Source organism: Natator depressus, chromosome 9 (genome assembly GCF_965152275.1).
Source record: "Natator depressus isolate rNatDep1 chromosome 9, rNatDep2.hap1, whole genome shotgun sequence".
In the NCBI taxonomy this organism is placed as follows: Eukaryota; Metazoa; Chordata; order Testudines; family Cheloniidae; genus Natator; species Natator depressus.
In genome coordinates this window covers 7,553,503-7,581,327 of record NC_134242.1, presented here as the reverse complement: position 1 = coordinate 7,581,327, position 27,825 = coordinate 7,553,503, and the positions used below count along the sequence as shown (strand labels likewise).

Below are 27,825 nucleotides of genomic sequence, written 5' to 3'. Positions count from 1 at the left end.
GAGAACTACATGCTGGATCCCACTGGTAACAAGACTGCAGCATGCAGGTTTGTTTAAAAAAGCACAATGCAAGCATTTCGGGATCAAGGGCTACTTCCCCATTTTTATGCTGGAGGACGAAGTGCACTTGTTCCTGGCTTTCTTAGAATTACGACCTTGGAATGAGACTCAAGGCAAACTCCTCATTGGGAAGCCTGTATAAGGCCCACACTTGGTACCGGATGCCCAGAACTCACAGCTGTGTTAAAATATTTGGCAGGTATTTTATTCTGGTCAAGATGACTCATCTCAACACACTAAAATTATTTATATTGAATTTAAACCATGCTGGGTTCTTGGATTATTTCTCACCATCAGGGGACTAGAGTAGGTGACCTCTCAAAGTCCCTTCCAGTTGATTCCTCACACCCTGTACTACTTTGGTTGTGCTGTTTAATTGCAGCTGTGGGTATTTTTACACCAGAACTTGTGTGTTGTAAATAGGAGTCCAGTTTTATAATTCCATTCAAAAACGTTTTAGGTTCCCTTTATCCTTCTGGCTCCTGTCCAAATATCAGCCCTTTTTTATAAAACATGGAGTGCACCCTGTCACTTGGTATGAAATAATCCCCAAACACAATAAAATTCCAACCAAACCAGTTTGAAATTGCACAGCTGAGTTCTCAGTGGAATATTTTAAGGGAAGACACATGATTACCCAACATATTAGCCCTGTGCTTTCATGGCTGCCCTGCTGTGGTCATTGCTATTCTTCTGCCTTTGGTCAGTAATTGGCTTGTGGTTCTGCTGTTCCAATATATTAGTGTGTCCTCCATGGAGATGATTCTCAATTTTGCCAGAAATAGTACAGGCTCAGAGTGATGTCAGTGTGCTCATGAATGCTCCTGGGGTTATGTATAGGATGACCCTGAAACATCTGTCAGTGGTGCCATTATTAGATAGAGGCTTGGAAGGATTGACTGATAAAGATCTAATGTTGGTAAATGTCAATTTTGTAGACACAACCAGTGAAAAAATATTGCTATTGATACGAAAAGGCAAAGAGGAATGGCAATTGAGAACTTAGTCTGATTTAAGGATATTTGTTTTTTTGACATGTGACGTTGACTACATGTATTTAACCTTTTCCATTTCAACATCTTCATTAGATTCTGGTCTCTCATATTCTCACACAACTGAACATTTAAACAGAGACCCATTTATTAAGCATTTTATCTAAAGAATTTATTAAGTAAGCTTGGCAGAATTCAATATTTATCTATTTGTGCTCTTATATCCTGGATCCAAAACAAACATTCAGGGTCCAGTTTACTTGTTGGTTCCCACATGCCAGTTTTAGTGAGTCTGTTTCAGCATCCTGAAAAACACCAGCTTTGATGTAGAAAGTTTACTGACAGAACAAGTGCTATACAGATGGGCACCTGTTTATATAAATTGCTTACCTGCAACATCAGCCAAGATTAACTTCTAAAAGTAACATAGAATTGCTGGGCTGGGGTAAGGCTTTTTAAGAACAGAGGAGAAACTAGAGTCCCCTCGTTTTTAAGGGTCTTTGCTAGTGAAAAGCTGCCATCTGTTTCTTAGTGGATGAAGTGTGTTTAGGGATACAGCTGTATCCTTATCTCTCCTTCTGTTAATATCTATGAAGGACGTGAGGGGAGAGAAGGGGGTCTAGTTGTTAGTCAGGATGTGGGAGCCTGAAGGTCTGGCTGTGGTAACTGTACCTGTCCCTTATTCATAGGGTCTGTTTCTGCTGCATGTGGCTATGTATTTTGCTATCCTAGGTTGCACTCAGCCCTGGCTGAATGATACCACAAATGAACACGATGAGAATGCAGATCCTCCTAATGCTTTGTCTCGATGGCCTGCAGCAGGGTCTTTCCCCATGAGACACAACCTCCAGTGGAATCTGTCTTTAAATTTATGGGGGGGGGGGCGGTGTGATGGGTTTTTTGTGGGTCTCTCTAAGCTGCCCCCCTGCAGCCAGGCCTAATACAATGTAAATGACCTGGCCTAGGTGAAAGAACAAGGGCAGTGGAAACCAGGGGCCTCGCTCCAGCTGTCTGCCGGCTGAGAGAGACATCCCCCCCCGCTATGGGCCTGGCCCTAGTCCCGTTCTGCAGTGGCGCGCGCCGCCCCCCGGCGAAGGGGGGGGGCCCAGCGGCTCCCGTTTGCAGAGGGTCCTGCCCCCACCCTTGCATGCTGCCGCCTGCCCCAACCCCCGGTCCCGCAGCGGGGTCGGACCCTCCCCCAGGTTCACCCCTCCCCCTTCAGCTCGTGGGGGGGGCCCCAGGACCGCGGAGAACGTTCCAGGCCCGGGGGGCGCTGCGGCACCGGCCGGGAGAGTGCAGGAGCCGGCCGGCGCGGGGGCTGCCGGGAAGTGTCGTTCCTGCCCCCGAGGCTCGGCTCCGCAGCCTTACCTGGGGGGACTACGCTTCCCGTCGTTCCCCGCGCGAGACTCGGCACCGCGCCGGCGCAGTGGGGCCGCCGGCGCCGCTATAAGGTTGTGGTTTGGCTGCGGGGGCCGCTGAGTGGCGAAGCCGCAGCAGCGGGGCAGAAGCCGGGCGAGGTAACGGCCCGCGGCGGGGGCGGGGGGCGCGCGCGCTTTCCCCTCACACCCCCTCCCCCGACCGTGCGCCGGGGACTGGTGCGGCCGGGCCGCCCCCAGGGCGGGAGGGGGAGGCCGGTGCCCCGGGCACCCAGGCGGCGACCGGGCTGGGAGGGGGCATTACCCCCTGTATCGGGGGGAGACCCCCCCCCCGGGATCCATGGGACGGGCCGGGGGGGCGCACACACTACCGCCCCTACCCCCCCCCCCGCTCCCATGGCGGGGGCGGGATTGGGGTGCAGAGGCAGTCAGGGCCGCGGACCCCTCCCTTGTTTTTGTGGCGGGCAGGTGCGGGGGGGTGGGGGGTGCTACACCCGCCCTGTGTTAGGGAGCGGGGGGGGGTGCACGGTGGCTTTGGGGCGCGGGGGGGGGGCCGGACAGGTGGCCGGTCCTGTCTGCAGATCTGCAGGCGGGGTTGCCGGTGCCTGTGGGTTCGTGGCGCTGGCCCTGTCGCCCTTGGGTGCCGGATGCGGCTGGCCCCGCAGCGGGGGCTGCGGCGGAGGTGGTGGGGCCTCCCGCGGGGTACACGACCCCCCCCTGGAGGCCCGGCGGCAGCGCGATGAAGAACCGCTCTCGCCCGGCGCAGACAAATAAACCCCAAGGCAGGCAAGGGTGGGGGCAAGGCGGCCCATGTGTGTTCAGTGGATTCCTGCTCCAGTGGGTGGATCTCTCTGGAGGGGCATAGTGGGAAACCGTCTGGTTCTCTGTAAGTAAATAGGTTGCGTGGTGGCCGGGGAGGGGTCCCGGGATATTAGAGAGGCAAGGTGGTTGAGGTGATACCTTGTACTGGACCAGTTTCTGTCTGTCTCTCTCTCACCAGCAAAAATTGGTCCAATGAAAGATCTTACTTCACCCACCTTGTAAGTCAATAGGACCAGTTGTCAATATGAGGCAAAGGGCATGTTACAGAAATAGCCTGGATGATGATCTTTATGCAATTAATATGAGAGGCTTCTGGTCCATTGCACCAGACCAGACCTGCTGCTACATTTTTCTGGCTGCAGTATGATTTAAGCTGACCTTTTCATAGTGACTTTTTTTTTTTAAATCAGCAACTATGGAGATATAAAATGTAATGCCGTGGGACAAAGTGACTTTAAGGCCAGCAGCTTTATGGATAAATTTGCTATTCTAACCTGAAAGACTTAACAGTCTGAAAAGAACAGCAACCCAAAGCGTTTCTTTATAAATAAATGTACAGGCAGGCATGTAATCTAATGCAAATACATCTTAATGCTTGTACAAATTTGTAATGAAGATGAATAGTACTTGTGTGGGAGAAAAAAAAATCTTTTTAAGAATAGGCTTTTTTCATAGTGTCTGTGGGCGCTGTAGAGAAGACTGACAATATCTTGTGCTAGATTTGCAGAGATGCATGCTGTATGTCCTATGGGTGTTGAAACTAGCATACTATTTTGAAATGCTAATATGTAAAATTACACAATCAAGAAAATAGAGCTCTAGGTGTTTGATATTAAAACATTTTTGAAAAATTTATAATTTGCTAGAATCAAATGACTGATCTCTAGCAATTAAGATTACATAAGGATACAAATACTTGAAAATTATAAGTAGGCTAGATATTATAGTGGCGCTTCCGCACTGAGTCACTTTAGTCTCATGGTTACTTTTGGATACCCTTTAACTAGCTTAGCAAGGGGTTCATGTGCTCTTGAATCAGTTCTCCACAAGGCACTGTGGAGTAGTTTGGTCACATGTTATAATAGGATTTCAAAATTGCTGCCCAAGACCTTTGGTTAAAAAGCTTCCTATTAATCATATAGGATTGTTTAGGGCGTAGGACATATGTTTTAAAGTGGGATTTTAATTCTCTTTAGATTTTTCTGAGGTGAAAATACAACTGTAAACCCTGGCGTTTACGGAAGGAGAAGATGAAAGACATCGACCTAGGAAAAGAGTATGTTATACCCAGTCCTGGGTATAGAAATGTGAGGGAGAGAGCCGGCTCAGAGCAATTCCAAGAGCAGGAAGGGTTGAAATTCCAGCAAGCTAAATATAAGGTCAGTTTCTCTTTTCCACTCTCCATGTCTCTGTGTGGCTGCTTAATAAATTACATATAGCAACCCCTATTTTGCCATGCCAGCTTTGTTACCTTGAAGGTCAATGATGGACATTCTGCGTCTTGCATAGGAGAGGTCATTTGAAGGAACGCTGTACATATATTAACCTCTAGTGCAAAATTGCACTAGTGAGGGAGACTAGTGCTTAACAGATGCTCAAAACTGAAATACATTTTTTCAAGAAGTACTAAATAAACTAAACTGAATTATGCCAAATATTCTGACAGACAACATTTTCTGATGCACATTTATCAGGCCATCTGTATAATTGTGGTGATCTAAAGCCAAGAGAAATCTGTAAGCACAAGTCAGGTTTAACCATTGGAATGATGCTTCTGAACACAGAAGCAACAGAAATGGCATGAAAACATAAAGAGCTCTTGCTAATCAAGCCCCAATCAGAGCTAGCAGCTTAAAGATATTCTTAATCATGCACTGCGTTTTTTCTGGATTATTTTCCTGAAGCAGATGTTTAACTTGCCTTAGTAGGAATTGTTTGTACTTAGAGGGATGAATTCGAATCTTTATTATATCCATATACCACTACATATCTCTAGTTCTTTACTATTTAGCACTGATTGTGTTTCCTGTGCTGTACACTGAAGTAGTTAACTGTTCCTGCTAGTTAAGAACCAAACTCTGGCATTGGCACTGCCATTCAGCTGCTGTGCTAGTGTTCTCCAATGTTATCTGGACTGGTGAGTTTGTGATGGGTTAATAAGAATGGAGTTATGCAGGTGTATAGCTAGCAGGTAACCTTAACAGGAACATAAACACTGCAAGACGAATTGTTGTGCAGAAAAACCCAACTACTCAATAAATCTTGACCATCACGATCCACTTTTGTGAAAGGTGTAGCTCAGAACCAGTTATTTATGCCAATTCAAGTTAGATTAGGGATGTTTACTATAGCTACTGACACTTTTTTGAAATCTATTGGGGCATATCTTTTTCTCAAGAATTTTTGTATCTAAATGCTAAGGAAGTAAATACTAGTTTAAACAACAAATAAAGTAAGTGATTAATACTGCAAATGTGTCTTGCTTAGGTTTGGATTCTCTATTACTTGTATATGCACACAATATGAAACTCTAGTAAACATGCTAATTTGTCAGGATTCATAGTAAACACTTTAGAAAGATCAGCTGTCTGAAATCCCCAGTATGAAAAATAGTTGCCAGTTACTTTTTTTTCCATGGGAAGTCTTTGAATGTTTGTTTTAAAGCAAGTATTGAGAATGTTGTTGTAAAGGCTAATATTAAATGTCAGGTAATCTGAACTTGTGTTTTTACATGTAAAGTACCAATAAAGTAAGATAAATGGCAATAAATTTGTGTTTTGGCAGTTGGTTGAAACCCTGGCTAAAGCATTGCAGTACTAGAGGCTGAATTGTTATAGAATGGTCTGTTCTGCAGTGGGGCAGAATGCCGAGTGTAGTTGCATTCTCTGCAGTTCTCTTAGTTTCTGCACAGTCTCTGTGACTCAGCATAATATTGATAACAGACATTGTTCAGGGCAAGTCAGAACATCTGACTTCTGCTTTAATGCGGGCAATGATACTGAAGCAGGGCCCCTCTGAAGTCATGGTGCAGCGTCTGAGCAGCATTGATTACGTTATTATGATTGGCTTACAACCCAATATACATTATCCAGTAGCAACTCTTCACTGTTGAATTGGTGGTGACAACAGTGTTACCATTGGTGGGGAGCCTTGTTTCTTTTCTAGCCAATGGGTTTTTAGTCCAGCTGAAGCCATATGAGGATGGTTCTTCTGATTGGCCTGCATCCTAAGAACATGCTCCTGCATAGGATAATTCCTGCAGTGAGCCTATTAAAGCTGCTGGGAATGAGCTGCTGTTTACCTCCTTGTAAACTGCAGTTAGTACAGTACCCCTTGTACTGATTGGGGTGTTGTGCTTCAAATTATTCTCTTGGAACAGCTGAGAAGAAATAAACTTCATGGTCATTTGCTTTGAAATTCGCTTTTGAGCTACGTTCAGGATAGTCTTTAGAGATGCACCTCTACACCTGGCCCCACTGAGGAGTTCCCTGCCGTGGATGGTCAGGAAAGGCCATGCACCCTCTGAATGTTTGGAACTTGAGGGGTGCCTGCTGTGTGGAACACACTCTCCCTTTGTCAGCCACAAGTGCGGAATTCTGAGTGGAAGGCTGAGAACAAAGGTGAGATGAATCGTCCAGGGCTCCAGGCTGGACAGGGAGCAGTAGGGCTGGGTTTATGTATTTATATATGTTTAAAAACACAAAAAACCCCACGGTCGAAGGGTTAACCGAGAAGGACAAAACAGGAAGGGCCATGGTAAAAAAAATCAGAAAACGGGTAAGTCTCAAAGAGGGGACAATAAGATTTAGAAAGTTCTGGTGTAGAACAACAGTGTAAAAAAACAAAAACCCCACAAAAACAAAAAAACCCTCAAGTCAGTTCTTGTTTTAAAAAAAAAAAAAAAAAAAATCTGCCGGTTGCTTATCTATCATTGTTACTCTTTTTTAGCATGTGAGAGCGTGCGTGTGCGCATGCAGATTGCCTAGCACAGTGGAGCCTGGGCAGTAGTGCCCAGAAGACCCGATTGGATAGTACAAATAAATAACGTGAGGGTCCTGGCAGAGGGCGCTCAAACAATTTTGGTCAGTATTATTAAATGTAGAACAAACAACCTGTACAGAACACTTTGCTTAGTTTAAAAAAAAAAAAGTCAGTTTATTTTACTAAACTGCTAAACGTTGCTAATGCTAGTTGGATTGCTCAATATTTGTAGTTTTGTTGTTCCTAATTACAACACAGCTGAAAACATATGTTGTGTGAAACTAGAGTTTCTGTTCAACAAAGTTGCCGCTACAAAGAGCTGAAATGAAAATGCTGAAATGTGGACATTCAGAGCTGTACTGCATTGAAACCGTGCCTCAAATGTACCACAGTACACTTGTTGCGAAGTGTGATGCCAGAGAAGCGTTTGCACAGCTTTTTTTTATTCTGAGAGGAAGATGGGGTGTTAATTTCCTCTTGTCCATGCATAGGAGCATGAAGGCATGTGCCTTCTCTCGTCCTGGGGGGCAGGGGGTGTCCTCTTCGTTGGCGCTCATAAGTAGTGGGAGCTGCAAAGTAAGTGGAGTGCTGAGTAATGACACTTGGCCTCCTTTTGTAAAGTGCTCTGAGATCCATAGATGGAAAAATGCTATGTAAGAAGTAGGTGGTGGTATGTATGTATTTATTTTTTATTAGTCACCAGGTTCTCATGCTTCCAGGCAGGGCTGCAGCTGCATCAGACCAGACTTGCCTCTGAGTGTGTCTTCCAAGTTCTGGTTTCTGTATTTCTCTGTGTGCTTAAAAACTGCTTTTAAGAAGCAGTAGTTGTGCACATCCTACTTAGTAAATTGAGATCAGCAAAATGTTCACTTGTCTCCTAAATTAGACCTTTCATGGGTGAAAGGATGGCGTATGAGCCATTGCATAGCCAAGACCCCAGAGGCTACTGGTGGATGTCATGTCAATCCTGGGTCGCTCTCCAATCCTGAGCATGTGAAGATTCTGTGTTGTTTTGTCCTAGGGAGTTCCCACTCATATGCTACTTATTCCATCCGTCCCAGGGCGTGGCATTGTGGCCTCCAATCTTCTGTCAAAAGAAAGCTGAAAGGGCTATTCCTAAATCTCTAGGGATGGCTGATACGGGGTAGGTATAGTATTTGCTGAGTGAGTTGCTCCTTTCATGAAAGCTAAGGGTATCATGCTCACAGCACTACCAGATCTTGGCTGCGTGGACAAAAAGAGATGGTATTTATCTCAGACAGGATTCCTGAAATATTAACTCTCAGTGCCCTGTCATACAGGTAAGAATAATCCCCAAGGAAACCTGATGCTACCTGATGGAGGCATTGTCACAGAAACTTGGACCTGTGAAAAGTGTTTTGGGAAGCTAAAAATTAAAAGCAGTATAATTCCAGTGAAAATCTTATTGACCCAAGATGGACATAATAACAAATAAAAATTGTACATGTGCTTTTGCCACACTGGATTTTAAAAGCCGTGTTGTAGAAGAGACCTTAATATTCTATTTTGTAAGATGCATTAAACACTTAACTTTGGTCCTGTATAAGGAGATGCTATGCTAATTAGCATCATTGTGCTTTACAGTGTTTAATTTCCTGATGAAGGATGCTGCTCTCTGGTGCTAACAAATCTAAAGGTAGTTGCACGGTTCCACAAACAATCATTTTACTGATGCTAAAAAGCCAATGTGTTTTACCAGATTAAATATATACTGAATGTTTCAAAACATCCCATTAATATCTCACTAGAATTTTAATACATGCGTTAATATCCTTTGTTCTCAAACTTCTTGACCATGTACTTTAAAGAAGTATATCAGAAAGATTGCATTGCTTATATTTCCTTAGCTGGGACCTTATTGGAAGTTGTGTCCATGAAATCCACTGCAGAAAGAGAGACATTACAAGGAATGAAAAGAATTTGACATTCCAGAAAAGCTTTAAGGGCTATGGTAGGAAGTAATTTATCAGAAAGACCTAAAAACCAAAAGCATTTTGGAACAGGTATATGTAATACACCAGACCCTCACTAGAACGCGCATCTATATAGTGCAGATTCACATATAACGCAGTCGCAGCCATGGATCCCAAATTTAATTACTTCAATTGCTATTCATTTTAACGCGGTCCCTGCTATAATGCAGTTAACGTGGTACCACGCATGGATCCCAAATCCCACGTTCTAGCTAGGGTCCGGTGTACTCCTGGAAATTCCTGAATTTGAGGGGTCAATTTTTAACTTGAAGCAGTAATGAGGGGGTGTGTGTGTGTGTAAGTAATATATGTTAAAACACCGTAATTTATCTCCACCCTGCCCCAACACACTCTGCTCAGGCTTAGGGTACACAGCAGCTGGGAGTGTGCTTCTCAGTGTGGGTAAACAGACACTAGTTCCACTTCAGTTAGTGTGTTTAAAAATAGCGTGACCAGACATCCTGATATTAGGGACTTTGTCTTAAATGGGCAACCTGTTTATCCCCCTGTCCCATTCCGATTGGTCACCCTAGTTAAAAATAGCAGCGTGGTAGTGGCTCAGGCCACTGGTATATACCCAGAGGGTGGGTTGGGTTTGTGTTCGGGTGGCTAGCTTGAGCCACTGCTGCCACAGTCACTTGGCTGCCTGTAGTATGCTAACTCGAGAAGAGCTAATGTGTGTCTGTCTACCTGTGCTTGGAGGCATGCTCCCAGCTGCCACGCAGACATACCCTGAGGGTCTTCGCCACGGGACCTGGATGTGACCACCTCTCAAACGTGGTGCAAACACTGGTGATTGGTGCTGCACCCACATTGATTTCTTTCTGATCACAGTGACTCATCAATTGAATCAGGTAAAATCCATGTTGCCAAGTTGGAGTGGGTGGAGCCCTAGTAATTCTCTCTTCAGTCTTCTCCCATTGTCCCCATTCCTACTCAGGATTACTTCCTGAATGCTCTGTTGGGTGAAGACCATTTGCCTAGGTAGGCGTGTTTGCAGGCCTTGCAGGGATAACACTGAACATCCATAAGGCTTAAAGGTCTCAAGAGGGCTGGGATTCAGCACCACATTTTCAGGTCCTGAAACAGACAAAGGTCCTGCCTACACTAGGGAGACTCCTAAAATTTCTCACTGTTGTTGACACCCATTCACCTCCACCATTGGGCTGGTCTATAGTATTGGGAGCCTGAGTGTAAACTGGCTGATCAGCAATCCACACAATTGCTATTGGACATTAGCAAGACTCCTATTACATATGCTAGGAGCTCTACAAATGAATCTCGCTGAGATTCAGGTGCTGGGGGGAAAAATGACCAAAATCTATGGAAAATACTGATACACACATTTTCCAGATAATCTTTTAAATAGTCAAGCGCTCTATAAAACAGTCTCCGTTCCCATGTAGTCAGTGGACTCAAAGGGGCTTTAGAATTTGTTCTGAACTGGCATTTTTTTATATCTGAAGACGTTCCTATGTGTCTTTAGTTGTAGGTGATGTTTGAAGCTAATCCTGGTGGATTAGCTGTAGAAATAGGGTGAAGCACCATTGGCGCCATTTATCAAGATGACATGCTTGGCACAAAGTTCTGAATTTGTTTGCTTAATTGCTGCCCAAGTGAGCAGATCCATCAACATTTGGCTGTGTTGGAGGCGATATACAGGGGCAAAGTAAACATGGCTGTGTTTACATGCATGCTTTTTGAAAACTTGATGATAGCAGTCTGTTCTGCTACTTTTACAACTGTGCTCACCAGCTTGAGGCATTTGTTTGCACATGTAAAATCTCTTATTACATTGGAAGGTATCTTTGTGCATTAACTTGATCCATTTAGCAAGTTCAGATAGAAACTGTTCTAGTATTTGGCAGTTTTACCTTCTCTTCATCTGCTACAACTTAAGTAAAGTAGAAGTCTAATTCTGGTCACTGTCTCATAGTTCAGTTTACTAGAGCTAATGTGACCCTTCTGCCCATCAGAGTTGGCAGCAACAAGGGCCGGGTTCAATATCTAGGGGATCCATTCCAATAACACAATGCAAAACCGGCTTGAGCCCCCACCCAGGGACCTGGGACAAATATATACCACCCCCGCTGGGCGCCTCCAAGAGGCAATACTTCCCCTCTCGCAAGCACAGAGTCTGAGTGTGGCAAAAAGCCTTTTAATAACAGAGAGAAACAATGTGGCATTATGTTGGGGAAACACCACCAATAGGATTCATAACACAACCCATGAGCAAACCCCCCCCCCACCCCAGCAAATTGGGTTGTGTCCTTTCCCTTTGGTTCTTGAGTCCAGCAACCCGAAATCACCCAAAGTCCCAAAAGTCGCTCCGCATCCCAGCTCCCGCCGTCCCACAAACTGCTCCATGTCCCACAAGCAGCTCCCGCCGTCCTATGAACTGCTCTGCCAGCCTGTCCACAAGGCACTCCAGCCATCCCCCAAACTGCTCCACAATATATCTTCAGGCTCCCCCACTACTTAGCACAACGCTCAGTGATTTCAGCTCTTAGTCAGTTCAGCTCTTTAGTGAATTCAGCTTGTAGTAGGGGAGCCTTAGTGCTCATGCACCATTAGCCCAAAGTGAGCTTAGCAGCCTGTAACTAGACTCCTAATGGAATCAAAATTAGCTCTGATATTCCACAGTGGAGAGAAGAGGAAGGCAATTAGCATGTAAGGCACTCACCAAGTGTTAATACTTGTCCCCAGTCTCTCTCAATTCACAGTTTTGGAACCCATGACCCTTGCCTAGCGAGTGCTACTTAGTTGATGGTGAGTCCCTCCATCATAACAAAAGGCCAAGTACAGTTCCCAGCACAGTTCCCATAATCAGGGTAATAACAATTTATTCTTCCTGCCCCAATAACGGAGACACTGGGGATCCCACAACAGCCAAAGTGACCATATGGGCAACTATGGCCTCATTCTAGGCGGGGTGGGTGTGCCTATGCAAATGAGATCGGCCCCTGAAGTTCTTTTCCGCATCTTGCCACACCTCACCACCAGATGTCAGGGTGGAGCTCATCCTGACTCTGCTTACACTAACATAGAAGAAAAACTGCATACAAGGTACACAATCCCCAAAACCTGCCGCCAGAAATCTTAGACATCACATCCCATACTGTAATAATTAAATTTCTGGGTGTTGGAAATTAATGAATGCATTTTTTTCATTCTGCACTTGGAGATTCCGGGACTGCAAGGAACCATTCATTTTATCTAAGCATGCAGTAGGATACTGGGGGATCTAAAGGTATGTCTACACTGCAGTTAAACACCCAAGGCTGGCCATTGTCAGCTGGCTCAGGCTGTGGGGCTGTAAAATTGCCGCATAGACCTTTTGGGCTTGGACTAGAGGGTCGCAGGTTCCCAGGGCTCGGGCTCCAGACTGAGCCCCAATATCTATACAGCAGTTTTACAGCCCAAGACCTGCAAGCCCCAGTCAGCTGACACTAGTCAGCTGCGGGTGTTTAATTGCAGTGTATACATACCCTAAGAGCTTATCAGAGTGGTGTTAATTTTCGTCCATGAGTGGAAAAACACTCATTCTTAAAAACCCATCTTTGCTTCTGCCAGGCAATTAGCCTACACCTCATGTATTGGAGGAGAAATTCCACTTTTGTGCTGTTTCTGGTCTGCTAATGCTGTGAGTAAATTGCTGCAGTAGAGGAGTGCTGGTCTAGCAATTCTTTCTGCTGGACTCCCATTGCTCCATGAAACTGTACCCATGTCCTGTAGACAGAGGTAGCAGCATACTGACAGGAGGGAGTGGATTGGCTCTGCCATGATGGTAGTTGCATATGTTCTTTTGCTATAGGAGGCAGGGGAGAAGAGCAGAGAAGGAACAGTTAGTCAGTGAAAGTGAGGTACAGAGACAAGGCAAGAGGTAAGATGACAGACAATGGGAAGTATTTTGGGATGTATCCTACAGTGGGAGACCAAGGAGATGAACTCTAAAGGAATAACTTGGAGGGGATAGTGGTTCTAAAAATCCAGTTTTTGTCCACTCTTCTCAGTAGTTTGACTGCTCTATAGTGGAGCTTCTGCACTACTGTCAGGAACTGGATTACAGTTCATTTATTAGAACTTCAGTTCTTACTAGAACAAACATACACAGGGAATCCTGTCACTGACAGTGTGTGTGTGGGGAGGAGAGAAAGTGGTTTCTGTGGTCAAGAGGAGGGAAATAAGAGATAATAATACCATCTTCAGAATTTTTTCTTCAGAATTTTTATTCTTAAAGCTGTGAGCGTTCCTCTCCCCTCTGAGAGAACTACCCCACCAGCCTCTGAGCAGACACGGTAACCTAGGAGGACCTACAGTGTGGATCTCTAAGGCATAGGCAAGTGGGGAATGAGCGCAAGATTATTCAGTTTAGATATTTGTATTGGCTCAACAAAAACAAGAAACAGAATCCCCCCCACCCCATTCTGGATGCACTCTTGTCCACTCACCTGCCATATGATATATGGACACAACAGGCTTTGTAAATTCTGTTGAGCCTGATTCGGGACAAGGACCTTACTGTCTTCTGATCAAACAGATTGTTGAGCCTACAACCTATATTATCCAGATTATTATTAACCTCCTAAATCAGGCAACAGTTAGATTACTCCCAATCCCAAAGGATTGGCCACTTACCCCAGGTCAATGGATACTCTCAATCTTGTGCCAAAAACTGGCAGCCAGTTTCTCTAATAAACTAACATAAAGGTTTATTAGTTAAGAAAACAAAATGAGTTAGTGAGAGGTTAAAGCAGGTAAAATACATTAACAGGTGAGTCCAAAGTTGTAAATCAAAAGTGATAGCAGAGATGTAGTGATCTGCTAGTTTTCCCTAAGAGTCTCAGAGTTACCCAAAATAACCCTTTGGAGATCTCTGTCTTGCATCTGGAATGTTCTCTGAAAGTGTCCAAACAGCTCAGAGAGACAAGATCATTCCCTGGATTCATTCGTACAGCTGTTTTCCCTGGAAAGCAATCTGGCAAGTGTTTTCATCACAGCATGGGCTTTTCCTTTGACTAAACGCATACTGGGTCTGTGTGGATTTTGCACTGTCAAACCCAATGACCCATGCTTTGAAGTTAGCATGCATTTACAATTACAAAGTTCCAATCTCATGTGATGAGCAATCCAATTACAGAGATATATACAATGTGTTTAGTTACAAACAATCTTTCATTAGTTTTCATGAAGCTTACACATAAAGTAAATTTTTATCTTTAACATATACTTTTGATCTAGGTTTAATAAAGTATGGGATAGATGTAATGTGGTGATAAACAGATTATAGGCAAGTGAAGACAAGAACATTAACATTTCTTTGATATTCACATACAAGTGAATTGGCCTATGGATTTGATTTGAACTGGCCTGTCGGTGTCACAAATAGGGCTGTCAGATTGCATGCTGAATCACTCCGTTTTGAAAATGCAGGTTGTTTTATATACAAACTTAACTCTTCCTCTTTGCACATATGTATTTTTGCCACATTCTTTAGTTACACAATCACACACTACTACTCAAATACAATGCGTCATCCATTTTTTCCCTGCAACTTCAGCCCTTACACAACCGCTAAGGTTTTTGCTGGTTTGCAGCTAAATATTCACAAACAACACAGCATTCCTGAGCTGCATCTCTCAAGTGTAGCAAAATATCTAATCTGTATGTCCAGCTTGACTCCGTGCATCTAAAGGAGTGGTTTTTTACCCACGAAAGCTTATGCCCAAATAAATCTGTTAGTCTTTAAGGTGCCACTGGACTCCTTGTTGTTTTTGTGGATACAGACTTACACGGCTACCCTCTGATACTATGTCCAGGTTGGTGACTTCCTTTTCTCCTGGAGGCTAATAACTTAGTCAAAACAAACCACTTTCCTACAGAATAGGCAGGAGTACTGCTGCTCAGTGAGAGATGTTACCATACCAAATTGAAATGTTCAACCCACAGCAATTTTGACAATATGGGGGAGGGATAGCTCAGTGATTTGAGCATTGGCTTGCTAAACCCAGGGTTGTGAGTTCAATCCTTGAGGGGGCCATTTAGGGATCTGGGACAAAAATTGGAGATTGGTCCTGCTTTAAGCAGGGGGTTGAACTAGATGACCTCCTGAGGGTCCCTTCCAGCCCTGCTATTCTATGATACAAAAGAGTTGCTAGCATTCTTGTATAACAGGATAAACTTTCTTACTCTCTGTGCCAAAGAATGGCTGAACTGATTTTGCTCAAACTTGTGAGAGTAGTGAATCTAGTCAGATACGCCATGAAATTTCAGCCTGGAAACTGAGCTGGCCTGTCGGTGTCACAAATAGGGCTGTCAGATTGCGTGGTGAAGCACTCCATTAATGCAGGTTGTTCTATGTACTAACTTAACTCTTAACTCTTCTTCTTTTTGATGGAAAATGGGTTACAATGGAAACTGTTATGCAGTCTTAACTATAATTGCTGCTCTCGTACTATGATATGCCCAAGTGGTTAAGTTTAAATATTAAAACTTGATCCATGCAAATTGTTGGAGACCTAGAATGGAAATATAAATGTTTGGTTTCAGAGCCAAGATGTAGCTTCAAATGTTGTTTTGGGGGGTGGTTCCCACCAGTAATCTGTAATCTGTAATTGGGAATGGAGCTGGTCCACATCTTCCTCTCTTCCCCCATCTATTTTTTTAAGACCTGGAATTTTAAAAATATAAGACCTGGAATTTTAAAAATATATTCATCTGTGAGGCCTGTGTGTTTTCTTTGTATCCGTGTTACATAAATTAGTGATACAGTGAATATTATGGATAAGTCTGGTGTCAAAATGTTTATTAAAAAAAATCAACCTGTCTCTGATTATGTATGTAGTGGCCAGGGCCTAGGTATGTATTTATACTTTTGGTTTAAAGACCCCATAGAAAGCAGTTAATATTTAAAGGCCATTTCTAAACACACTCAACTCACAAAAAAACTGGTCAAACATATTACAACTTTAACTTACTCCCTGATTCTTAGCTAGTATGATGTGAAAAATCATTTGTTTGTAGACTCCTGCAGTACCTATGTATAGAGTGGGTGTGTTAACCTAAACCTGCATTTACATGTCCGTAGTTTAACACCGGGTGTGTATGGTTTTGTAGTGTAAGCTTCCACTTAGCCAGGCTCAGAAAATGAGCAACCACATGTAGGAAGAGGCTTTGTGTAGTGATGGTGATCCCCAAATCGCATGTCCTGGCAGTGTGTGGGATTATAGAGGGTGACTGGATTTTCAGTAGCTGTGTCTTGGGGGAGCTTCAAGGCAAATCAGAGTTAATCAGTTCTAAAGTCACTCGCTTGGGTAGAAAAGTCACATTTGTCTCTGAATTGAGATGGGTGGTGGAGCAGGGAGGAGCTGTTTTTCATGTCTTCTGCAATGGAGCAGCTCATACTAGGAGGGACCCTGAAATTTTCATGCACTCTTCCATTACATGTCACTGGCAAGGAAGTGAAGTGAAAACCTGTTTCAGAGTAGCAGCGGTGTTAGTCTGTATTCGCAAAAAGAAAAGGAGTACTTGTGGCACCTTAGAGACTAACCAATTTATTTGAGCATAAGCTTTCGTGAGCTACAGCTCACTTCATCGGATGTACATCACGAAAGCTTATGCTCAAATAAATTTGAAAACCTGTGTAACCAAAGCTGCATCTGTCAGAGGAATTGCAGGTTATGTGACTGCTATGATGCCTAGGACAAACCAAATCAAGGAATGAAAGTCTGTCTCCTCCCCTTTCATACATACCATTAGGTGAATGAGGTGTTCCTGTGAACTACCAAAAACATGCAAACATTAAACTCACACCCATTGTGTCGCAGCACCTTGCTGTGAATGTATTGTGGGTTGATGGGGGAGTATATGTGCTTGAGTGGCTAAATCGCATGGGGGAGGGAGGAAGAAGAGGGAGGAAACTGGAAACAAATTATTTTTAAAGTGCCTCCCCTTTTTCCCACTGAGGCACTTGGAAGTGGGCTATACAGCAGGTTGATCTTTTTACAAATATATAATTAAATACAAAGTATGCAATGAGCCTGTTGAAACCATCCTGTTCTTATAGCTACAGCATATATATACTCAAAGAAAATTGGCAGGGAGGTGAGGACAGACTGGTGCAGATGTAAGCTTGCACCGTCTGGACAAAGAAGGAAATCCAGGCAGGGGAAAAAGTGCAGCATTAATCTTAGAAAAATTTAATTGAAACACTTCTCTGCCCTCAGGCAAAACAAACTAATGTTGGTTTTAAACCATAGCCAAGTAAGGCAGTGGGCAGTAGGAGCTTCTGTTAGTATCCTACACTTGAAGCACTGTTCGTCTCTGAGTTCTGCTAGTACACAGAGTACATTTAGAGTGCAGTCAGGGCTTATGAGTCTGATGTCGTACGGGCAGATGAACCATCCCATTCTGTTCCTTGCAGTATATGCTGCTCTGCCTGTGCACTTAATCCTGAGCCATAGTCCTGCTGCTCTGTTAGTCCTTGTTTGACCCCTTTTACGTGGACTCCTGGTGCAAGAGTGAGCACACAGATGTCTCTGCTTTTGTGTGAGAACTGGTTCAGGGGAATGCTACTCATATCCATTCTCGTTTCTTGTTAAAAACGCTGCTTGATATACCCTTGGTTCTGAAAAAATAAGGGAATTGCATTCAGCAAAATATCTGCTTCTTCCTGTTACCCTGGAGCTGTCCTGGGGACAAATTAATTTAAGTAACTGACTATACCTGTAAACTATTCAGGTAAAAGCTCACACATTCCAATCTCTTAACTGCAGAAAAGATCCCAGAAGAATTCTATATGCAGACTAGTTCTCCATTTTGGCCAGGCAACTCCCCGAACTTCTTTCTAACTTTTCGGGTCGCATGTATATTTGCGTTTTTATATACATTTAAGCACATCAAACTTTCTTTTCAAGCAATTTATGTATCAGGGTTCTGAAACTTAGGTGACCCACCAACTAAATTTTTTTTTTGGGGGTGACCCGCCACTACATCTATGAGCTGTCCACCCTGGCACTGCAACCCCAATCCAAGACTGGTGTGCAGGGAAGGCCCAGGATGGGCAGGGGGAGAGGTTTTGGAGAGCAAGCCTTCCCTACACTCACTCTCCAGTGGTGGTTCATGTTCCAGCCCCTTCTGAGGGTTGTGACTTGGTGCCCGGCTGTCCCAAACCAGAGTGATACTGTGACTCCAAGCACTAGGTCAGGAATGGGGAGAAGATTCCTGGGCTGGGCTTCCCCAGCCCATAGGGGGAATGGGCCAATGGGGCTATCTTGGGGAACCACATGGGGCAGGAGCTCTCTCAAATCTAGAGGTGAAGAAGAGATCAGGCTGGGTTTCCCAAACCCACCACCTGGACCCAGTGGTTCATCCCGCTCTGAATCCCTCACCCCTTTCTGGGAAAACAGCCTTCTCCTGCTGCCAACTTAATGTAATTAGTCCTGTAGTTCACGTGGTAGTAGTCTGTGCTGCAGTGTAGAAGGTTCAGGTTTCCAAACTTGGTGATTAATTTTGAGGGGTGCTGTTTTATTACAGTTGTATGTAATATAATTAAAAAACAAAGCATCCCCCTCGCTGGGAAATTACATAAGTTATCTTAAATATATTTTTGGCTGCAGAGTCAAATATCTGAAAGTTGGGAAATGCTAGCAGAAATGGTGTCTGTGCAATCTTAATTTGTCTCCCTTGTGCCTATAGATTATGATACTTTCCTTAATTATTTGAGAACATATTATCACAGGTCCCACCTTACTCAAGTCACAGGATGGATGCGCAAAGGGCAACTATAAACCTGTCGTTTCCTAACCTTTGAGTGCTTGACTTTGCAATCTAGATGTGCTTTTAATGTATTTGTATTTTAATATTAAATAACCCCCAATGCTGCATTAGCAAGATAGTGAATTAGAAACAGTGTGGTAGGAATTGCCCCATTTATTGGCATGCATGCGTGTAGAGAGTGTTTGTCGGGGCTCGTCCCTCTCCGGGGCAGCAGGGAACCACACCACCTCCCTTAGTCCCTGCACTGGCCCCTGGGGAATCAGTCAGGCCACAGGAGTCCTGGCTCAAGCCATCCAACACGGGATGAGCAAACACAGGTAACAGCAGTTAACAGGCCCAGGCCCTAGGTCAGGGCAGTAAAGAGCCACAGCTCAGGCCCTTGGGCAGGGACTGAGAAAACACAGGTAGCAGTTAACAGGGCCAGGCAGTAATGAGTTCAAGGCTCAGGCCCTCAGGCAGGGGCTGAGCAGCGCACACGCACGCAGTGAGTCTATGGGCTTGGCTACGCTTGATGTAGAGCGCCAGGAGTTAAACCAGTCTTCGGAGACTGCAGCAGGGAAAACGCTGCTTTGTGTTTACACTGTCAGCTGCAAGTGCACTGACGTGGCCACATTAGCAGCTCTTGCAACACCGCAAAGAGCAGTGCATTGTGGTCGCTATCCCAGTGTGCAAGTGACTGCAGTGTGCTTTTCAAATGGGGGTGTGTGTGGAGTGTGATGGAGAGTGTGTTGTATGTATGTGCGGAGAGAGACTGTGTTTTGGGGGGCAGAGTGTGTGTCAGCATGCTGTCTTGTAAGTTTAGACATTAGCAGACCCGCCTCTCTCTCTCTCACACTCACAAAAGCAGCATTTCACACTAATGGTTGCTTTGTCCCAGAGCAGATAAGCATGCCGGCTGTCAGAAATGGAGCTTTGAAAGGGGATATCCACATGCCTGCAGCCAAGTTCAAAACAATGACAAGAATGGCCAGCTGACTTCAGGGGATTATGGGACATTTCTAGAGGCCATTCACAGCACAGTAATGCAACGCGTTGTCCACACTGATACCCGGGTGTTTCAGCCGGGGTGCAGCAAGCTTTATGCTTCTCGTGGAGGAGGATTACCCGGAGCGCTCCAGGTGCAGAGTCCATGCGCTCTAGGTGCCTTGCCAATGTGGACACCTCAGGAGTTAGGGCACCCGGGCTGATTTAATGCACTCTAACTTACAAGTGTAGCTAAGTTCTAAGGCTCAGACCCTCAAGCAGGGGCTGAGCAAACACAGGTAAATAGCACACCCAGGCTTCAGGCTCTGAGCAGCCTGGGAGAGGGGGAGACTGCCACCCAATGCGTGGGTGGCTGGGGGGGATTCAGGCCCTCCACTCCACTGCGTCCCTAGCAGCAGCCAAAGGCCCGCTGCTGCGTCTGGGGATCCCAGCTGCAACACACTGACGTGGGTTCTGGCAGTGCTGCAGCCAGACTCAGGCTACTTCCCAACTTCCCCTCTGGAGATATCTGGGTCAAGGTGGTGTCCTCAGGGAGGTCGATCACCATTGGATCCTCGGGGTAACTGGTGAGGGGCAAGCTCAGTGACTCTTCTGGGTAGCTGGTGAGGGGTATGCTTGGCAACTCTCCCACACACTGGTCCGCGTCAAGGATCGGCTGGTCAGGCCAGTCTCCAGATCTGCCACTGGTTGCTGGAGTGTCCGCAGCGGGAGCTGGGCCAGAGACATTTGTTCCTCTCGAGTGAGTGCTCTTATACTTCCTGTCTGGCATCTGACCCTCTCGGGGGTGGGTTTGGAGTGCTCTGGCTCCACCCACTCTGGTGTCCGGTGGAACTCGTCCGTCTCCACACTGCCTCCCTACAATGCCCACAACTTGGATGTCATTGAATCCAGTAGATATGAGTTGAAGCCTGTTATTTCATGTATTTTCTGATGTACATGCTAGTTTACTTACCAAGTAAAATAAAAGAAACCTGTGCAACAATGCGAAATCCGCACACTGTCAGTGCTGGACAAATGATAATATAAACTGAGAGCTCAGAAGCCTTGGACATCTGAATTTGATATTAACTAAAAACACTGCTAAGTCTGTTGCTGTGCATTGATGGTACAATCAATGTGTGTGTGTTGTAAAAGTCTCATTTCACTGTGGCCTTGTCTACACTGGCAGAGTGAAGCTGTTGTGTGTTCACACCGTCAGCTGCCTGTGCAATAGCATGTTCACACTTGCAGCGGCATTCAGAGTAGTGCACTCTGGGCAGCTATCCCACCGAGCATCTCTTCCTCTTCCGCCGCTAAGAGTTGTGGGAAGGTGGAGGGGGTCGCGGGGCATCCTGGGTCCCGCCCAGTGCCCAATGATGCATTGCTTCGCATCCCAGCAATCTCTGTGCTACCGTCTGCATTTGGCACCATCTTTCAACGTTTGTGTACTGCACGCTCTGCATCTTCGGTCTGCAGGAATGGATCCTGCACTGTTGACCAATATGCTGCTCGCTCTGACTAACATGTTGTGAGTGGCAGTGGAGTTATTCCTTAAACTACAAAGGCAAGAGGTGTCCGACATTGATCTCACCATGCATAGTAGCAACAACATGAGATTGCTTGTGGCATTCACGGAGGTGCTGAGCCCAGTGGAACGCTGCTTTTGGGCTCAGGAAAGAAGCACTGGGTGGTGGGATCACATCGTCATGCACGTCTGGGATGATGAGCAGTGGCTGCAGAACTTTCAGATGAGGAAAACCACGTTCGTGGGACTGTGATGAGCTTGCCCCAGCACTTTGGCGCAAGGACACGAGAATGAGAGCTGCCTTGCCAATGGAGAAGCGTGTGGCGATTGCACTGTGGAAGCTGGCTACTCCGAACTACTACCAATCGGTCACTAACCAGTTCAGAGTGGGAAAGTCGACTGTTGCAGGGCCATTAATCGCATCCTGCTCCAAAAAATCATGACTCTGGGCAACGTGCATTACATTGTGGATGGCTTTGCACAAATGGGTTTCCCTATCTGCGGAGGAGTGATAGATGGCACGCATATTCCAATTCTGGCACCAGACCACCTAGCCACAGAGTACATTAATTGGAAGGGGTATTTCTCTATGGTTCTCCAGGCGCTTGTGGATCACAGTGGGCATTTCACAGACATTAACACTGGCTGGTCCAGAGAGGTGCATGACTCTCACATCTTTCGGGGCACTGGCCTGTTCAGGAAGCTGCAAGCAGGGACTTTCTTCCCGGACCAGAAGATCACCATAGGGGAAGTCGAAATGCCCATTGTGATCCTGGGAGACCCTGCCTACCTCTTAATGCCGTGGCTTATGAAGCCATACATGGGGCACCTTGACAGCAGCAAGGAGCTGTTCAACAACAGACTGAGCAAGTGCAGAATGACTGATGAGGGTGCTTTTGGCTGTTTAAAGGCCCGCTGACGCTGCCTATATGGGAAGCTGGACCTGGCCGATGACAATATTCCTATGCTTATGTGTTGTACGCTCCATAATACTTCTGAAGGGAAGGGTGAAAGCTTCACTCAGGGCTGGACCGCTGAGGCTCAGCACCTGGAGGCTGAATTTGAACAGCCAGAGACCAGGGCTATTAGAGGGGCGCAGTACAGGGCCATAAGGATCAGGAATGCCTTGAGGCAGCAATTTGAAGCTGAAATCCACTAATATTTGTTGCTGTGCTCAGGAGTGCAGTGCTTGTAATGCTAGGAGGTGATTGTGATTGGTGCAGATGATGCATTATGAAGGTTTAAGAAAATTGCCTGTTGCTTTGCAGGGCTCTGTTTGCTTTCAATTAATGGAATAAAGATTGCTTTCAAACCAAAACAATGCTTTTATTAAAAAATAGCAACTGGAGGAGAGAGACAAACAAAAAAAAACACATCAGCACTGTGGGGGATGGGGGAAGGGAGGAGTTGGAGTCCTGGGACGGTTAAAGATCTGTGTATGTCCAGGTATCATATCCAGCCTTGTCCTTTGGAATACAGTGCAGCAGGTACTGTACTTCAGCAGGGCCAAACTGCAGAGGGATGGGTCTTGAGTGCAGTGGGTACTGGGAGTCTGCAGGGCTGGACTGTGATGGGGCAGGAGTAGAATGCAGCAGGTACTGACCAGAGCAAGGATGTTAAGGGTGTGTTGGCGGTGTCTGGGGGGCGTATGGGAAAGAGTTTTGTGATAGCAGCTGCAGGGGAGGGAGCTTATCGGTTTGTAGTGTTAGGAACGCCTGGAGCGTGTCTGCTTGGCGCTCCATAACTTTTAAGAGCCACTCTGTGGCTTCGTTTTGGCGCTGCATTCTCGTTTTGGTCCCTCTTCTCGCTGTCCCACCATTCCTTTAATTCTTGTTTTTTGGCCACGCAGTGCATCATGACATCATGCAAAAAGTCCTCTTTAGTTCTTCATGGCCGCTTTCTAATTCTGCGCAGCCGTTCAGCCAGCGATAACAAAGCGGTAGGCTGGGCTCCCAAGGTCATATCTGTGAAGCCAAAATGCAACATTTTACAGAAGCAGTATTTGCAACACACAGACCACTGATTCTATTCACATACCTGTCACTAATTGGCTGACTTCAGACAAGCACACACAAGCCACAAGACCCCCAAAATGCTGAGTAATTGCAGGGGCAGAGGAAATGAATGTTCCAGAACCGTACTGTACACTGGCACATGGCTCCTCTGCCTCTGGGATGGTGTCGTCACTGAGTATTGCATCCAGCTCTCCGTAGAACCGGCAGCTCGTGGGCACAGCACCGGAGCGGCGGGTTGCCTCCTGCGCCTTGTGGTAGGCGTTCCGTAGCTCCTTCACTGTGACCCTGCACTGCATTGTGTCCCGGTCATGGCCCCTTTGTCATGCATCGTTAAATCTGTCCGTAAGTATCATCATTCCTACGGCTGGAGTGCAGCTGAGACTGCACAGCCTCCTCTCCTCAAATGCTGATGAGGTCCAGCAGCTCAGCATTGCTCCAAGTGGGGGATCGCCTGGTGCGTGAAGCAGGCATGGCCACCTGGAAAGATACGCTGAAACCACTGCATGCATCACCGAGCAAACAGGAAGGGGACTTTCAAATTTCCAAAGGAATTTAAGGGGTGGGGCTGACGGTTGGTCACCTGAGGGCAGGGCAGTAGAGTTCAAACCGATGACCAGAGAGGTGAGAACAGGCATTGTGGGACACCTCCCGGAGGCCAGTCGCAGCGCTGTAATTGACCAGGGTGTCTACACTGGCACTGCGGTGCTGTACCCCAGTGCAGAAATCTCTACACCTCTCGTCGGGCTGATGGTTTCTTTGTTAGTTTTGTTTGTTTTAACAGTGCTGCAACTGGGCAGTTTCTGTGCACTAAGTGGCGTGGCAGTGTGTACATCTCGGGAGTCACACCATAGAAAGCTGCTTTACTGTGCAGAAACTTGCTTGTGTAGATAAGACCTAAGGCTTTATCTACACTTCAACTGCTATAGTGGCACAGCCGCAACACTGAAGTGCTTCAGTGTAGTCACTGAGTACAGTGACTGGAGGGGTTCTCCCGTTGCTGCAGTTAATCCGCTTCCCTGAGAGGTGGCGGCTAGGTCAATGGAAGAATTCTTCTGTCAACCTAGTGCGGTCTGCACCAGGGACTAGGTCGGCTTAACTACATCGTCCAGTCCGCACCCCCTGAGCAGTGTAGCTGGATCATCTTAACATTTTAGTGTGGGTTTGGCTTAAAACTGCATGCTTTTAATGGCTTTTTTTAATATGACACAGAGAGCTGCAGACCTCATTATTATACAGCAGTGTGGTGCACTGCTTTCTGGTGACTCAAATCTGGCATTTACAGCAACTCATCAAGCTTCTGTCTGCTGTGCCAACACCATGAGATGCATTCTCCTCTTGCTGCCCAGGGGTTTACACACACCTTTCCCCTTGTGTATTGAGAAGAATATAGACTCCTTTCAAAACCAGTTTCCTATTCATGTACCATTCAGTCACTTCTAGGCATGTGAGAGAAATTCTGTTGAGTGGCAGCTCAGGGTAACCAAATTGTTTACATAGGGTGTGCTTTAAAAAGAAATCTTTGGATTGTCTAGAAGTTGAGAGACCGGGGTGGGTGGGGCGAGTTAATTTGGACCAATTTCTCTTGGTGAAAGAGACAAGCTATTCAGCTTACATAGGCTCTTCTTCAGGTCTGGGAAAGTGTCACAGCTAACTACAACGTGGACCAGAGTGTTAACTCCTTATGTTTAACACATGTTGCAAGAGGCCGTTGGAGGCAGTTACGACTTCGGCAGCCACAGGACAAAGGAGGATTAGTGAGTTAGATTGTTGTAATGGGCCGTAAATACAGTGTCTTTACTGAGTCCATTATTTTTAGTGTCTAACTAAGTTCCGAATTTAAGCTCCCAAACTCCTCTTTTGAAGGTGGTGTGCAGGTTTCCTTCGGTACAAAAACTGAGAGATCAAATAGGCAGTGATTGTTTTGCGAAAAGTGTTTACCCATGATTGATATGGTGTGTTTCGTCATTTGTGATTTATCTGTGTGAGTTCATTCGGAAGCATGAGCTTTATCTGCCAAATACAGCTTCTTTGGTTTTATTTAGATTGTTGAATTTTAAGTGATTGGTTATTAATATTTGCTCGTTACAAGACTATCCAGCTTCCAGGTGTATATTGCAACTGTGGCCAGTACATTCTAAACTCTCCTCTCCTTGCCAGACCTGCTACTGGGGCAGTATACGGTGCATTCTCTGCAGCACTGGCTTTACCTTGGGGCTAGTCTACACTGGGAATGCTCCACCTCCACGAGAGGCATAGCTACCAGCCTGCTCCCAGCACTGGTGCACTGTTTACACTGGCGCTTTACAGCGCTGAAACTTGCTGCGCTTGGGGGTGTTTTTTCACCACCCGAGCGAGAAAGTTGCAGCGCTGTAAAGCGCCAGTGTAGATAAGCCCTTGGAGACAGCAGCTAACTCTACAGTGAGAAGTGCTGGTCCAGAGCATTTGATCAGTGTTGAGGTGCTCGGACAGCTCTGTCTGTGTCTTGGCAAACAGAGGCAGCAGGGCATCATTGGCTAGGGATTGCACTGCTGGATCCAGTTGGGGAAACTGTGCCAAGATGGTTCCTATTGGGATCTAGGAGCTGCCAACTCAAGTCAAATCTTCTTCAGTGTTCCATGAGATGTTTGCTCCTGTAGGAAAGCTTCTGTGCCCAGTGCATTACACCGGCTAGGCTTGTGTCCTCTTCATGTCACGTGGGCCACAGAGAGGGGCCCAACTGTCAGGTCTGTGCTGATAAACTTGAGGAAAATAACTGCAGGATGCAGCGGTAAGGTGGGTCCAACAGACCTACTTGCTTGGCTGTCACTTTTTAAGCGAATGGTAAATGTTGATTTGGGTAGGCTTAGTAGGAGGGCATTGCCCATAAGAAGTGAGTCAGTTACATTATATTAAATAAAATCTTAATTCAGTCTTCAGTTTGTACATATGCCTGAGTCAACACACATTTGTTTAGATTTAGATGGTAAGCTCTTTGGTGGTGGGACCGTGTATTTTTGGTTTTCTGCAGGGTGCCTGGCCTACTTTGGGGTGCTATTTAAATAAATGAAGGGTGAATTTATGCCCCTCTGAATTTGTCCTTGTCTCTTGTACACATTGGGGTATATGGAGGCCTAATAATACCATAATGCTTTGCATGTTAATGGACTGTGAGCCTGAATCCCAGACAAATATCAATACTTCAAACACAGTCATATAACCAGAGAGAATGGGAATCAAATACTTGGTATTGATGGCCTTTTAGGACCTTTAACCCAGAGGGCATCATGCTTCAGGAGACTACTAGCTAGCTACAGCTGATATTTTCAGAGAAGTAGAATAATTTCACCATTGATAGGGCAGTTAACGGGGAAATGTGCATGTTGTATCCGTGTGAAAAGTGGCAAAGATTTTAAAGTCGGGATGCTGTACAAAGCATACTGGTCTCTCTAAGAACTAGAATATTCAGTATCATGTAAACGGGCCTAATCCTGCTCCCATTTAAGTTATTGGGGTCAGTACTAAGCACTGGGCTTGTGTACACTTTGGTACTATGTCGCCTAGTACCCTTGCTATGTCTGGCCCCTCAATAAAGGAAGTTTCATGAGACTCTCTGACACGTCGTATGTCCAGAGTGCTACTTTCTCCTCCCTTCTTTGGAACTCAATTCCATCTTTTCAGACAGCTGTGAAAATATCTCTTGGCCAAGATGAGGGTAGTGTATTTGCTTCCTCGGGAGGTGCCATGAAGCAATGGGAAAGGGATTTTCTGCTCTAAGGAAGCTCCTCTATGAACAAGTGTAATTGCCTTTTATTGGACATCCCTGGTCTGTATTATGAGAAAGTAAATGGCAACGGTTGTGAATATCAAAGGAAATACTTTTTCACACAATGCATATTTAACTTGTTGAACTATTGTAGGGTATTTTTGAAGCTTAGAGCTTAATAGGATTCTGAAAATGATTAGACCTTTGTATGGATACAGATATCTTGAATTACACTAAATAGGATACAGGTTAATAAGGTATGTTAGCCTTCATGTTTCAGAACATAAGCCAATAACCAACTGCCTAAACTTTGGAATAGTCCTCTCCATTGGGCATGGTGTTACATAATTGTCCATCGTGAGCGTTCTACATCTTTCTCTGAGCATTTGGTACTGGGCCAGAGACCAGTCACAGGGCAAGATGGACCATTGTTCTGATCTAGTCTGGCAAGTCTATGTACTTAATCCTCTGTAACCCAAAACATATGGATACCATGCTACTATTTGAGCTCCACCATTCTAGAAATCCAGAGAGCTAAAGCGGATCTAGACTATATGGGACCCCCACGTTGATTTGCT

At 45.5% G+C, this 27,825-nt stretch overlaps 1 protein-coding gene across 5 annotated transcripts in view; it reads left to right on the top strand.

Annotated features, from left to right (window-relative positions):
- Positions 1-2,467: 2,467 nt before the first annotated feature.
- ABCC5 (ATP binding cassette subfamily C member 5) overlaps positions 2,468-27,825 on the top strand; it is a 67,288-nt gene continuing 41,930 nt past the window's right edge. For all 5 annotated transcript variants that reach the window (XR_012640940.1, XM_074963422.1, XM_074963423.1 and 2 more), the window contains exons 1-2: positions 2,468-2,569; positions 4,447-4,629. Coding sequence is in view for 4 of the 5 variants with exons in the window: in XM_074963422.1 (XP_074819523.1) it covers positions 4,501-4,629 (129 nt within the window). In the remaining variant the exon portion in view is untranslated. The remainder of the gene's footprint in view (positions 2,570-4,446; positions 4,630-27,825) is intronic.